This window comes from Halictus rubicundus, chromosome 12 (assembly GCF_050948215.1).
Source record: "Halictus rubicundus isolate RS-2024b chromosome 12, iyHalRubi1_principal, whole genome shotgun sequence".
Lineage (NCBI taxonomy): Eukaryota > Metazoa > Arthropoda > Insecta > Hymenoptera > Halictidae > Halictus > Halictus rubicundus.
Window position 1 is genome coordinate 10,547,149 of NC_135160.1, and position 12,854 is coordinate 10,560,002.

The following is a 12,854-nucleotide window of genomic DNA, read 5'->3' on the forward strand; positions in this document are numbered from 1 at the left end:
AGTCATTTATAAATATGATTGCAACAAATGATGATTAGCATTTGAAAAAGATGTTTGAATAGTCTCTTAACGTAAGTTTTCAGTTCGTATTTCAGTCAGTAAATGCAGAGAATTATTCGATCGGAATAAGAAGAGAACTGCCGTACCTTTCTGGCTTGAAGTTGCATCATGTTAGGTATTTTTCTCAGTACGATTGCACCAGTGTCGCATGAAGTTCGTCCGAGTTCATGGATACGAGACAAACCATGTGGTCGGCGTTTGGTTTGGTTATTTGGAGCGTACCACGTGGAATTGTCAAAATATAAATTTTTTTTATAGATGTAACTCGTACATAGTCGTACTATTGATGTATGGGGTATATAATACCAAGTGTAGTTATCAAACACGTCAGTCCACCAGGAATCAAGCGACAAAATGCATGTGAAGTTGAATGCACGACGTGCGTCCACAACCGTCGAAGTAATAGACGTAGACGATTTAGTTTTGGCGAGAAAAGGCGGAGGTAGCATAATTGATCACCGGCCAGTCTTTTCTCACGATGGAGAGTAAGTTTTTATTTCGCTCCTTTACAATATTAACGTTTTACTAATGTCTGTTGATCAGTTATGGGAAATTGAAAGTGTACCGAGTGTAAAGCCAAGTTTCGCTTAATGGGGTGTATGTCATTGTATTCTCTTATTAACTAAATCATTAACAGCACAGTTTTAAATAGCACAGCATTTCATTGTTACAGGACACTGTATATAATATGGAAACACTATATAAGAGCTTATAGCACACAAACCGGAGACTTTGTAAAGGAATTAGAGCCAGCAAGTCATCGGATTAGTGCACTAATTGTACATCCTGAAAATTTCAATACCATTATTGCCTGTACAGAGAACGGGGAACTGAATTTCTGGAGTTGTCAAAGTGGCATTATCACTAAAAAATTAGTATGAATATTAAATGTATTTTTCAATAATCTGAAGCTACATCTTTGTCGTACAGAATTCCTACAGTTTCATTAATGGCTTTATATTTTTATATAGAAATTGAACTTCCAAGAAGAACCAAAAGTAAAAACTTTTCATATTGTAAATTATAAGACTCATAAAGGAAACGAGTTGAGTCAAGTTCTTATAACTTATATTTCAAAATGTAACAAATTGATCTATGTAGTTTTATTTGATCTAGATACTGGAGTTTGTGCTAAATCTACCTGTATATCGTGAGTATAACTGTACGATCGATAAATTTACTTTTTCACGTTATCATATTTTTTCATCAATTGTTACAGAATTAATTCTCAAGAATATTATGTTGATATAATTGGGAATCATGGAGAAAATTTAATAGCAATTCTTCATGATGTAGATTTGCACATTCTAAATCCGTCCAGAAATCTTGTAGATAAATTGTATGTATCTAGTTCCATAAAAATTATATTATTAATTAGAGAACAGAAAATTCAACAAGAAATTCTTAAAAATTACTGTATCTTACAATCGTAGACACAAGACAGGCAAAACTGGTAGAATACCAACATGTATTGCTGGACATCCGGAAGAAGAGTGCGTGGCCACAGGAGATTCGACTGGTCGTGTAGTGGTATGGAAGAGTTTGTTCCAATCGAGACCTTACACAGCAGTATACCATTGGCACACGTTACCAGTAACGGAAATAGCATTCAGTAAATCAGGTAAATATAGAACTTGCAATAGATATTCAGTTGAGTGAAAGTTTAAATAATTTTATACAAATTGCAGGTGGTCATATGTACACTGGAGGAGGAGAATGTGTACTAGTAAAATGGGTTTTAGCAAACCCACAACATAAGTCTTTTCTCCCGCGACTACCGGCTCCTATAAAACATCTTACCATTGCACCAGATAATTTATATGTTGCCGTTTCTACTTTGGACAATGGTACTTGAATTAATTACAACTATTTAATTACTGTTACATTAGTATCACAACTTCTTCTGGGTGACTCATATTAATACTCAATTGAATTTGCAGGTATTGTAGTCGTAAATCCACAAAGAAAATTGACCTCCGTAATACAGAACTTTACATGGGGTGTAGCCTTGTCATCACAAGATTTATTCCCTGCTGGTCTTATCGTGGACCCACGTACTGGTTCCCTTGTCTTAAACAGTCGCACTGGACACGTTCAGTTTTATAATACCCACACAAAGAGTTTATTATACAATGTGAGTGCCGCTATGTTTCTCTTGACTAAGAGAAAACAAACAAATATGATATATTGAAGTATTGATGTTTTTCAGATAAATATCACAGCGCAAAATTTTTTGACTCAAGAGCGTAGTGTAATCATTGTAAACACAGAAGTTACGAAAATAGCTTTAAATGACGACGGCACTTGGATGGCTACTGTCGAGGAACGAAACGACAAGTTATCTTGTATAGAAGTTAGACTCAAGTTTTGGATGTTTGACGTCAAAAAGCAGTTGTAAGTGTAAAATATTACATTCTTAAATTAAAATGTTATAAAACTTCATGCGTGTTTTAATTTCGTTTTGTTGTTTCAGATATTCGCTAAACACATCCATTGAACTTCCTCACGAGGGTGGCGTGAATGCATTGCGTTTCCAACCAATCACATTCGACGATGATGGAATACTCGCTGTCACAACCGGCAGGGATAAGAAATTCAAATTGTGGCATCTGGTTGAATCTACGTCTATGTACAGTATGTAGAGCTTATATGTTCTCTTGATACGCTGTCGTAAACGGTATTATTAAACTACGAGATCATATGTGTTCTAGAGAAGACAAAACATTGGCAATGTCATAGTATAGGGGATTATAGAAATCTACCTGTTACGGATGCCGGATTCTCGATAGATGGTTCATTAGTTGGTATTGGTTTTGATTCTAGCGTGACAATGTGGATACCCGATACCTGTACATTTAAATGTAGTCTCACTCACAGTCGATGCAACGAACCAATAACGTAAGTTTTATAATATAAAGCAACAATATCAATTACATTTCTGTTGACGTTATCATTTTAATTGTATTAGACGGATCGAGTTCGGAAAGCAAGATGCCTGTCATCTCGTGGTAACAACTTCCGCAAAACATATTGCTGTTTGGAATACTTTATCCCTTACGATGATATGGAGTGTGCCTTTGAGCGTTGCAACTCTTGCAGCTGACTCTAAGTCTATTTACATGGCTGTTTTTACCACTGATAATTCATGTAAGTTTGCATCGCGTTTCATTGAACTATTTAATTTCTGTGTTCAAAACAAAATAGATTCTCCATTTTCTTAATAATAAATTAAACGGTATTTCGATATGGACACTATTTTATTACATGTTCCATTGTTCCAGTGTATGTATTCACACCTCAAAAATCATCGCTCGTATACACAAGGAAAAATGTTGTCGAGAAGAATAGTTCTATTCTGGGTGCTACTTTTATACCGCATCTCCAGGAAAAGCGAAATTCCTCTTACGGACAATGGCAGCGAAAGTCGCAGCTATACTTTTTGGATTCGAATCAAGTATGTGAGATTTTAGAAAAATTCCCAGATAACGAAGAAGGATATTTATTCATTCTGCGTGTACATAGGAATTGTTAACACTGGAACCAGAGTCCGAAGTGACTATATCGTTAGAGATACTGTCCTCGAATGCGTCCGTACCCGCTACAGCTTTTGCCAACATGATAGCAGCACAGACGACTGCAGAGAAGGAGAAAACAACGCCGTACGTACACGGACAACTGGGTACATCGAAAGGGGGAATGGTGGAAGAAGTAAGTGATGAAGTTATCTTAACATTAATATACACGGGTGTACGTAAGGAACAGAATGACGCGTACTGTACCAGGACCGATAAGGTAAGTGACTCACAGATAAACGTGCAATAAAAAAAAACATAATTTTATTCTGTAACATATTCTCATTCTCTAATGAGATCGAAACGCATTTATATGTACAGCTTTTCGTATGGTATTGTACAAATAACTATAAAACGCAGAAGTACAAATAATATTAATAAGTTAACGGAGGGGCTGGATCCACTGACAGCGTGTTCGGTCGTAGAGTAACATAGATCGCCAGTCTCGCAAGAAATTGATTAGGCTCTGTCGTTTCCATAATGCTTTTAATCTATACAAGAAGAGGATCGAACGCGAGCATAGAGAGTCTTACGACGACAGTCTTGATAGTAAGTGTTGTTGGAACCGTGAAGAGTAAAATTCTATGCGCGAATGATGTTGTTTCTTGCGTCAGCTACGTACGGTTTGCATGGTTTACATAGTTTACATAGTTTACAGTGGTTCTAATCGATTCGGTTTGGATCTCGACGGTTCAAATGAGCTTGAACATGTGCAGTAGAACGTTCAGTACGGCTGGTCGATGGAGCTTGGAGTAGAGGGACTTGTTGCTGGTCGTTGGCCCGGGGTACCGGCGGTTTTGTATTTGTCAGTGTTTCCTCCCCAAACGGTAGTTCCGACAGCGACGCACCAGATCAAACTTTCTGTAGCGGAGACAGTGCCATTGCGGGATCTGTCGCATGCCCTCGATCGCCTGCAAGTTATACATCTTAACAAAAACGATTGGTGGGGTTTAGTGAAGCTCTGTGAACCAGCGGCCAGCGACGCCGGGGTATATAAATAACCATGGTAATCGCACCGAGGTTAATTGCAATTTAGCCGAAAATTACTCGCGCTCGTCAACATCGTTTACAATACTTCGCACCACCTACAGACCGGTTCGATTAGACATACCAATGCAACAGGCCGAGGAAAGAAACGTTGGTTCGCGGTCAACGTTCATTTTATAGCTGTATCCGTGCTATCGTACGCATTCCCCGCATTCATTTTATTTTTATTCGCCGATTGTCAGGGACCCGTCGCGTTGCACCAGAGACAATTTTATAATAAACAAAATGATCCAGCAGTTCTTTACGAATAATGTATAAAATAATACGATTAACGAATTACGTGATTCAATTGATTAGTTTTATTCTAATGCCGGCACCGACTATCTCCGGCGTAAACATTCCGCATTGACACAAACAAACTCGCGCCGAGTATTAATAGTCAAGCCGGATAAGAGCTCGGTTTCTGTGAATAAACATAATTTGTCATTACAATTGGAATATCAATGACCGAATTATGTCATCCCACGCGAAACGTTACTATCGGTGAACACGTGCGGTACATTTTCTCCCCCTGATCTGACCGCTCCATTTTGTCAATGCAAACTATTGCGCCACTCGACGATAACGTTCGGCGATTGCCCGAATCGTCGCCGATCTGTAACCGATTATCCCGACTTTTAAAACGAACTGCGTCGTACGAATACACGAGAGAACAACCTCGACACCCGGATTCTCAGATAGCCGCTTTTGCGACGCCTCGTTTCGCAATTGTCTGTCTTTCCAGACACAAACGTGTCCGTCCCGCGACACTGTTGCGTGTTTTCCACCGACTAATTCGCGGCGAGGAACGGAAGCTTGCAAGTCAAAGACCCTGAGCTGCTTGCTGGCCGACGATCGCTTTCAACACGTGGTTGAGCAGGATCCGCGGAGCCTCGCGAGTCAAAAAAAAAAAAGAAAAAAATAATCTCGAAACAAACGAGCAAAATCGGAAGGCGACCGAACTGTAGGTGGCCCCGACGAATGCAACACTAACATCGGCGAAATTCACTGAATATGGTACTCACTATCTCCGGGTTGCTGGCAGGGTATCCGGACGTAATAACCGCCAGGAACAAGATAGACACCAAGATGCACGACACAAAACTCCACGACGTCAACTTCATGCCCGACAAATCTCTTCGAATCGAGTACACTTCGACAGCAGAGAACTACCCTTCCCTCCTCCCTCCTTGAATGAAAAATATCAGTGATTACAGCCGGCCGGGTCTACCCGAGAATCGTGTAGAACAGCCCCGAGAAGAGCGTGGCAGAGGGGTTGTCAAATATCTTGGATCGTTCGATTTACTTTTCTTTTCTTCTTCTTCTTCTTCTTCTTCTTTTCTCGAACCGGTGTGGTCTGGATTAGGCGTCCGGTAGTGTCACTGTGAAACCGTCGTTCACTGGGACAGGTTCGAGCGAGAATGACTCGTTGTCCAGGGAAGAGTTCCTTGCTTCAACGCCCGACGTAGGACTGACTTTGAGAAGTGGCCTCGCCATGATTTAATATAGGAGCTGCTTCTCCGCACTCCCACCCTCTCACGGCGTTTCAGTTGTCCCTCTGACCTAGGGCATTGTCTTTCACCGAGAATCTTCGACACGCATCGTTCAAAGAATCGCACGCCTCTTCCCGGAAGTCTTCCAGGAAGTCTCCCACCCCCTCGAGTCTCGAAAAAAAAAAAATACCAGATTTTTCTCGTTGTCGAGACGACTCGTCAAATCGTGTCTCACTTTTCACCCGAACCCGAAGTAGTTTAAACGCGATAGAAGCGAGAAATTTCTATTCTCGTCTACTTCGTTTGTAACAGTAAAATGTTGTAATTGTCTTTCGAAAAGAGGCATGATATTTATTTCTTTTTGTTTCAATAGTTCCTTTGTCAAGTCTTTCAGTCTTTCACGATGGATATTAATTTTCTTGTTCGTCGTCAAGAATTTTAATGAACCACTTTCCGCGAAGAGCAGCATTTTCTTTTCTTCTTCGGACGCGTGAAGGGTACGTATTGGAAAGCAAACCGATAACCCTCGCGCTCGACGTGTCATTGTTGACGCAGTGAAAAGCACTGTGCGATTTCTCGAGTTTGAACAGCCGTAGAAAGTTCAGCTCCGAGGAGGATGATAAGGAGCGATTATGAGAGAGCTAAGTACGGTAGAAATGGCCGGTTAAAATCGGCAGTCGTGATCGTACTGGCGGACGCGCACGGCAGATTACGGCAACATGGCCCGGAGAACAATGAAGTTCGAAGGCGGGGCATTCGAAGTTTCGTGGCTCGATGCAAAATCAATATAGCAAGTTTCAACCGGAGTTGTTATCACGGGAACGCGCAACAAGTGCACGTCTAAAGTTCGCGAGCATCGTGGCCGTTCGAATTAACGCGATAACATCAGCTCTTCTGAAAGTTAAATCTTGCCCCATTTGGAGACCGGCTTAGTCTGGAGGCTAAGCAAATTAAGGATCATCACGAGCGGCGGTCCTTAAGGCCGCATGATCGCTAATGATGGCATTAAGATGAACGTGGACGCACCGCCTAATTAATTTTAAACGATTGTTCGCATTGCTTTAAACGATCTCGCTTTATTGTCTGCAATCTCTCCGTCGTCTGTATCTTTGATCTCCATAGAGGGTGTAATATGCGATACCCGAGGAATGTTTGTGTTGATGACACTCCTCGGCCATCCTGAACGAATTCGGTATAGGCCTTCAAAGTTACCACCCGCTTAGACCAACGACCACCCTCGTTCGTGTTTCAAATTTTTCATCCTCATTTTTTTGGATAATTTTTCACTGAAACGGACAATTTTCAGTGCAAAGGATTTGCAGTTATTAAACACTGAAGACAATTTTGGCTATTGATATAAGCTCATACGATTTAAAGCAGTAATGAGCAACCGGAAACCCGCGGGCCGCACTTGGCCCTGCAGCACACTGCCTGCGGCCCGCCGGGACAAAAATCATAACTTCTAAACTAATCAATTTTCGACACAAGTACCTTAACACTTTTTTTACACTAGATTTACGGGACCCGTCAGAATGACGGGTTTTATGTTCTTCGATTTACAATTATTGGGATTGTAAAAATGCATTTATAGGAAATTTATATAACACTTTTATTCCTTGGAACATATATTATAGTAAAAGCCTGCTAAAAATCTGGCTGAATATATCCTTGGTATTTTTATAAAATAATCCAAACTGGCCACTTTTAGTGCTCCGTAAATCTAGTGTTAAAGAGAATACAAAGATGCATTGATTTGCATAAAAAGATTGTACGATTTCTTGCACCTTTATACAAATTTTCATTAACATAATTTATTGTTAGCTGAATACTGAGTAACTTTCGTTGGAAATATGTTTACAATATATTATCTAATAATAAAAAATAATAGATACAGTAAAAAAACATCTTATTGTAAATCGGTGTAAGAAGTAACAAATACATCCCACGAACTAAAATTATTTACTTAGTATGTTTAAGTATTGAATATTGCGTAATATTCCATTTTTGGCACATAAAGATAATGATCGCAAGTTAAGATTTAATGAGCTTTTGTCAGGAAATATTGAACGGTGGTTTCGACTGTAGCACGTTTAAAAAATGCAGAAAAGTGGAGGATACGCGTATGCGCCGTAATGGGGACCATTTAAAACGTCTTCACGCAGACATTAAATTGGACGTAACACGTCGGGACGCGTAATTAATTAGGTGCGTCCACGTCTGTGGCGGTGCGTTCACGGCAGTCGGATATCCGCTAACTCACCGCTTTCGTTCGTATTTTGCTAGTTGCGTCAGTTCTGCGGAATTGTCTGGACTTAATTGTTTACCGTGTCCGTTCCGTCTTACGTTCTGTAATATTCCGGACGCTGGTCCTGCGAACGTCTGCGATGACCTCAGACACGAGCATTACCTTTTAGCTAATTATTGACACTGACGTTAGTAAAATTGGATCCAACAGAGTCGCTTCTAGGATTCAGCAATCTCATGAAAATGTAAATTTTCATATTCCTGTGATTGTGTGTTGCAATGCTCGTCTTTCTACGGCAATTATTTTTAACGAGATCTCGGGAGTCTTTCTGCTCCTCGTCATAGACCAAGCTTAAAAAGTTCCAGCATGAGTTTTGTTATTAAAATTGACAAAAAATGCCGCAATTACGAAAAATATCGGTTCAATAAATATCAGCAATTTCTGTGTAATATTTATTCGTAGAAAGCGATTTCACCTTGGATAGTTTCCGGTTCGCCGTCACGTGCTTTTCTCCTGTTAAACATGGCGGAATGTGTGCCGAGCGTGGGAGGGTCTCGATTTCAATTAAATTTTCGATACTTCGTCACGATTAATATGCGACGCTGCTGTTCTCCCGGCTCTCGAAGAATCAAACTTTCGTCGGAGCGTACCTTCATGCATTCTCGTTACAGCGTACAATGGCGGACGTGGTTTTCGCTCCGGAAATGTTTGCGAACGTCCCGGTAAAACCAGGTCAGGACGAACCCTGTTGGGAACGCTACTGAACAAAGTCTTATCTCCCCCCGGGAACTGCCCTGATTGTTACGTTACCTATTAATAAAATCGCATTCATCGCGTTCGACTGAAACTTCGGTCGCGTTGGCTAGTTCAAAGCTGATTACGCGGGAAATCGATGCTTCCGATAAAATGGCGGACCCGGAAAAATCTCATTAAGCTCCGCGGCTCTCACACCCTTGCAATCATACTTTGAACTAAAATTACTATTCTATATCATTTGTTAGCCGCAAAAATCATTGCGATACATATGAGAATACAGGATATTTTTTAATAACTTGAGCGACGAAGATAAATTAAACCCTACTAAAACCTTAATGAAAGAACAAACGTTTATTTTTATATTATTATTTCTATAACTGTATGAATAGTTAAAATGACAGGTGCTTGATTTGTGTGATCTTTTCAAAACCGGATATTGCCCATCTGGTGCTTCCGATGGTGATTCGGTCATTCGCAAATTTTCCGCATATTTCAGTGTGCAATACCCTGTTGTGCGCTGGTACCGGTACAATTGAAAGCATTATTAGTTAATTCGATGGCTTCGAGGAGTAGGAAGCATCTAGAAGTTGCTGCGTTCTGTCTGAGCAATGTTTCTTGTTATTCCACTGACGCGGATGACACTCGCGCGTATTTCGCGCGACTTTCTGGCGAAAACTGGTGTATTCTGAGAAGATTCGCGTGGGTCGTAAGAGACGTGTCAACCTAGATCTGAAGTAGAAGATTACAGGAATTGTAGAAATTTTCGTTTGGGGGTGTGCCTGCGTCAGCCTCAAAACTAATTAACTAATCGGACGTGGTCATGAGCGCAGCCAAAGTGAACGCACTTTAAACCCGTCACGCGTCTCTTTCAATTACGGGCCTGTATTTACAGCTATTTAAAGAAAATATTCCTCAACCATACCGGTGGGTAGCACAATTTCCTAAACAATAATCACCGATGAAACAGTGGTAATCATTAATGTTCCAGCTGCTGAGCGTCTCGGCCCACACGTTGCCGCCCATGAAACTGCTCTGTACATCTTTCATCACCTCTCTGTTGATGTCGGCGAGAACCCAATCAGTGGAGGGCAAACGCGACAGGTAAGTCGATGAAAAGCGTTTCGAGTCGCTTCGAATTAGTTTTGAATTCTACAGGTGAATTTCGTCCGCAACTCTACCTGCCAGGTACGGCGCGCCTGGCCGCGGAACGCACAAAAGCCACTATAGTGGCTCGTACCGTTCAAACCGATGCTTTCCACGGAAGCCACTATAGTGGCGTACAGTGCTTAAGATCGCAGCGAATAGTAAAATTAGTAAAGAATCACATTAAAATTACAAGCGACGCGTCCACCTGACTAATCAGGACTTAATCTACTTGCAATGTAGTGCAATGGAGTGCAGTTTTCTTCTATTCTCAGGAGCGATAAAGCGAACAGCGAGGACGAATCAGCAGACGAGAGCGAGAACGAATCCTCGCGTCCAACGAAACCAGTATCTTCTCCCGATGTTGTGAACGATGATGCGGACGAGACGAAAGTAGAAGTGATAGACCACAATTGGACCTTCCTAAAGTCCATACTGCCCGACGAAGAGGACATGGAGACCATCGAACATTAACAGGAACAAATATTAAACAAGTCCATCGGCTGAGATTCTGTCCACGAGACTACTGTAAAGTAACTTTGTCTAGCTTTAAAAAATAAATTTTTTAATGTTAGTATTTAATGTTAGTAACGAAATCGCGAAATATAATGTTCTATTCTCCTTGACGTCCGCTACTGCCATATGCGGTAACTCGATCGATTGTCCAAACATGAGAACTTTACGTGAAACAATAGGATAACGAACACTGGGATTGAAACGTCTCGGTTGGTATATTATTTATTACACGGCATTTGACAAAGATTCACAATTATGTGGTACATATTATTCACAATTACATTGTATATGTATATACATTATATGGTGTATGGTACATATTTCAGAACGTAAATACTCTCTGTTAGTGTAAAGATGCGTTGCGCTATGCAAATGTGCAAGTTTCTCCTATCGTTTTGTCTCAAGTCAAGAAAGAAAGAGCAGAGAATTAGGTGTTATAGAATCGCGTTTTGGGCATCACGACGGTTTCGGGAGCTGATCGAAGCGTAAACTCAAATCCACCAGATCAACGGCGGACTCCGTGACTCTTTTCCGATACCGAGGGCACTCTTTCATGATGTTGAATACAATTTCGGTCCTGTCCTCGAACACGTACTCGTTGTAGGTCACGGGATCGCTCATAATCACCGCGCCCAAGTTCTCGTCCATCAGCACAGTCTGGAAGAACGTAGCTGCGGCGACCGCGCCTGCTAAACGCTGTTCCTCGTACCCTTCGACGATCTCGGACCAAGGCGGAATTTCCACGCGAGTTTCGGCTGATTTCAAGGTCTCGCATAGCACGTTGTAATAATGCTTGAGCATAGTCTCCTCCGAGGATTGCCTGAAGCTGCGATCGGTGCAAAGGTACAGGAACTGTGCGACGTCGTGCGCCAAAGGTGCGTATCTCAGCAATTGGAAATCCACGAGCAAACACTTCGGCGGTACGTCGTTGCTGAACATCAGGTTGTTTCCCCACAAGTCTCCGTGGCTGATGACGTTCATCTTGGTAGGCGACATCTCCAGGCCAGCGAACACCTCTTCGCAGGCCTTCGGCAACATACTCGCGTCGAGGCCAGCCTGTTCGGCGACGGCGACAATGGCTCTGATGCCGGCGTCGAACCAGTTTCTCGTTTTGCCGGACCTAGCGAACGAGTTCTCGACGAAAGCGTCAGGGTACAGCTCCTTGAAGGTGACCCCGAGCCGTGCTTCCGCCAGAAGAGACGACGCGTGCATCCGCGCGATACTGTTCAAGCCAGAGACAACCAGTTCCTTGTTGAAGCAGTGCTTGTCCCGCATGGTGTAGCCTTTGGCGCCTAGGTCCTCGAAGATGAACAGGTTCTCCTTGACCAGGTAGCAACGAGGAGACCATTGCTCGGCGTTGTACGACTTCCTCAGCTCGGGGACTATGTCGCGGAGGAATATCATTTCTTTCTGGAAGACGCACTTGCCGATCACGTATTCGGCTTGGTCCGGCATGTCGTAGGGCACAACTTTGACGAAGAAGGTCAGCATCTCGGTCTCCCCGGTCTTGGTCCTCGCCTCGACAGAGAGCCGCTGATGGGAACTGAGGAAGCCGAGTTTCCCATCGGAATACTGGCGCAGGGAGTGCTTCTTCGCCTCCGCTTCGGGGCCCAGCGCATCCTTCACCAACTGTTGAACCTCTTGGAGTGTCAGCAAATTGCGGAACGCGTTCGCCCGAGGGTTCGCTTTTGGCGAACTCTTTGCCTGCTCGGGTGCGATTGGAAGCTGCAGCTTCGACTCAGACATAATGGAAGAGAGCGACCGCGAGAGATATGATGCTGGGTTAAATTGCATGCTAGCCGTCGCAAGCATGTCCTTTTAAATCCCGCGGTTTGATTTGTTTATAGCAGGAATCTTTCCGCCCGTTGTGTCTCTTCCGGCATGTTTGCCGACAAACAATCCCGAGATAAAATCGAGGCAGCAGCCCAATGACATCTCGGGGTTCACACCGTTCGATCGATTCGCGTTGGCTCCGGTGGCGCTTTCTTCCTCTGTTGTTTGCATTTTCCTTTTCTGCCTTTTTTTTTCTTTTCTTAACGACGC

At 42.4% G+C, this 12,854-nt stretch overlaps 4 protein-coding genes across 6 annotated transcripts in view; 2 read left to right on the top strand and 2 right to left on the bottom strand.

Moving 5' to 3' along the window:
- LOC143359913 (40S small subunit processome assembly factor 1) overlaps window positions 1-12,854 on the top strand; it is a 180,998-nt gene that overhangs the window by 142,702 nt on the left and 25,442 nt on the right. The window lies entirely within an intron of this gene.
- On the top strand, window positions 228-10,891 carry L(2)05287 (WD repeat-containing protein l(2)05287). The gene is made up of 15 exons (XM_076798600.1): window positions 228-545; window positions 734-935; window positions 1,032-1,210; window positions 1,280-1,399; window positions 1,494-1,681; window positions 1,749-1,907; window positions 2,001-2,194; window positions 2,270-2,454; window positions 2,534-2,694; window positions 2,772-2,958; window positions 3,029-3,207; window positions 3,342-3,514; window positions 3,583-3,768; window positions 10,141-10,253; window positions 10,571-10,891. The coding sequence occupies exons 1-15, from the start codon at window positions 415-417 to the stop codon at window positions 10,767-10,769; spliced, it is 2,556 nt and encodes an 851-aa protein (XP_076654715.1). The 5' UTR covers window positions 228-414; the 3' UTR covers window positions 10,770-10,891.
- LOC143360060 (uncharacterized) lies at window positions 3,878-6,414 on the bottom strand. Of its 3 annotated transcripts, XM_076798605.1 has the most exons (3): window positions 5,965-6,414; window positions 5,684-5,840; window positions 3,878-4,558 (listed from the first exon to the last, which is right to left on the bottom strand). In XM_076798605.1, exons 2-3 carry the CDS (start codon window positions 5,780-5,782, stop codon window positions 4,439-4,441), a joined length of 219 nt encoding a protein of 72 aa, XP_076654720.1. In that variant the 5' UTR covers window positions 5,783-5,840; window positions 5,965-6,414; the 3' UTR covers window positions 3,878-4,438. The 3 variants fall into 3 exon arrangements, with proteins under 3 accessions (XP_076654720.1, XP_076654719.1, XP_076654721.1); XM_076798604.1 differs by lacking the exon at window positions 5,965-6,414 and having other exon boundaries at window positions 5,684-5,949; XM_076798606.1 differs by lacking the exon at window positions 5,965-6,414 and having other exon boundaries at window positions 3,878-4,543; window positions 5,684-5,945.
- On the bottom strand, window positions 11,018-12,814 carry LOC143360058 (uncharacterized). The gene has a single exon (XM_076798601.1). It carries the CDS (start codon window positions 12,621-12,623, stop codon window positions 11,268-11,270), a length of 1,356 nt encoding a protein of 451 aa, XP_076654716.1. The 5' UTR covers window positions 12,624-12,814; the 3' UTR covers window positions 11,018-11,267.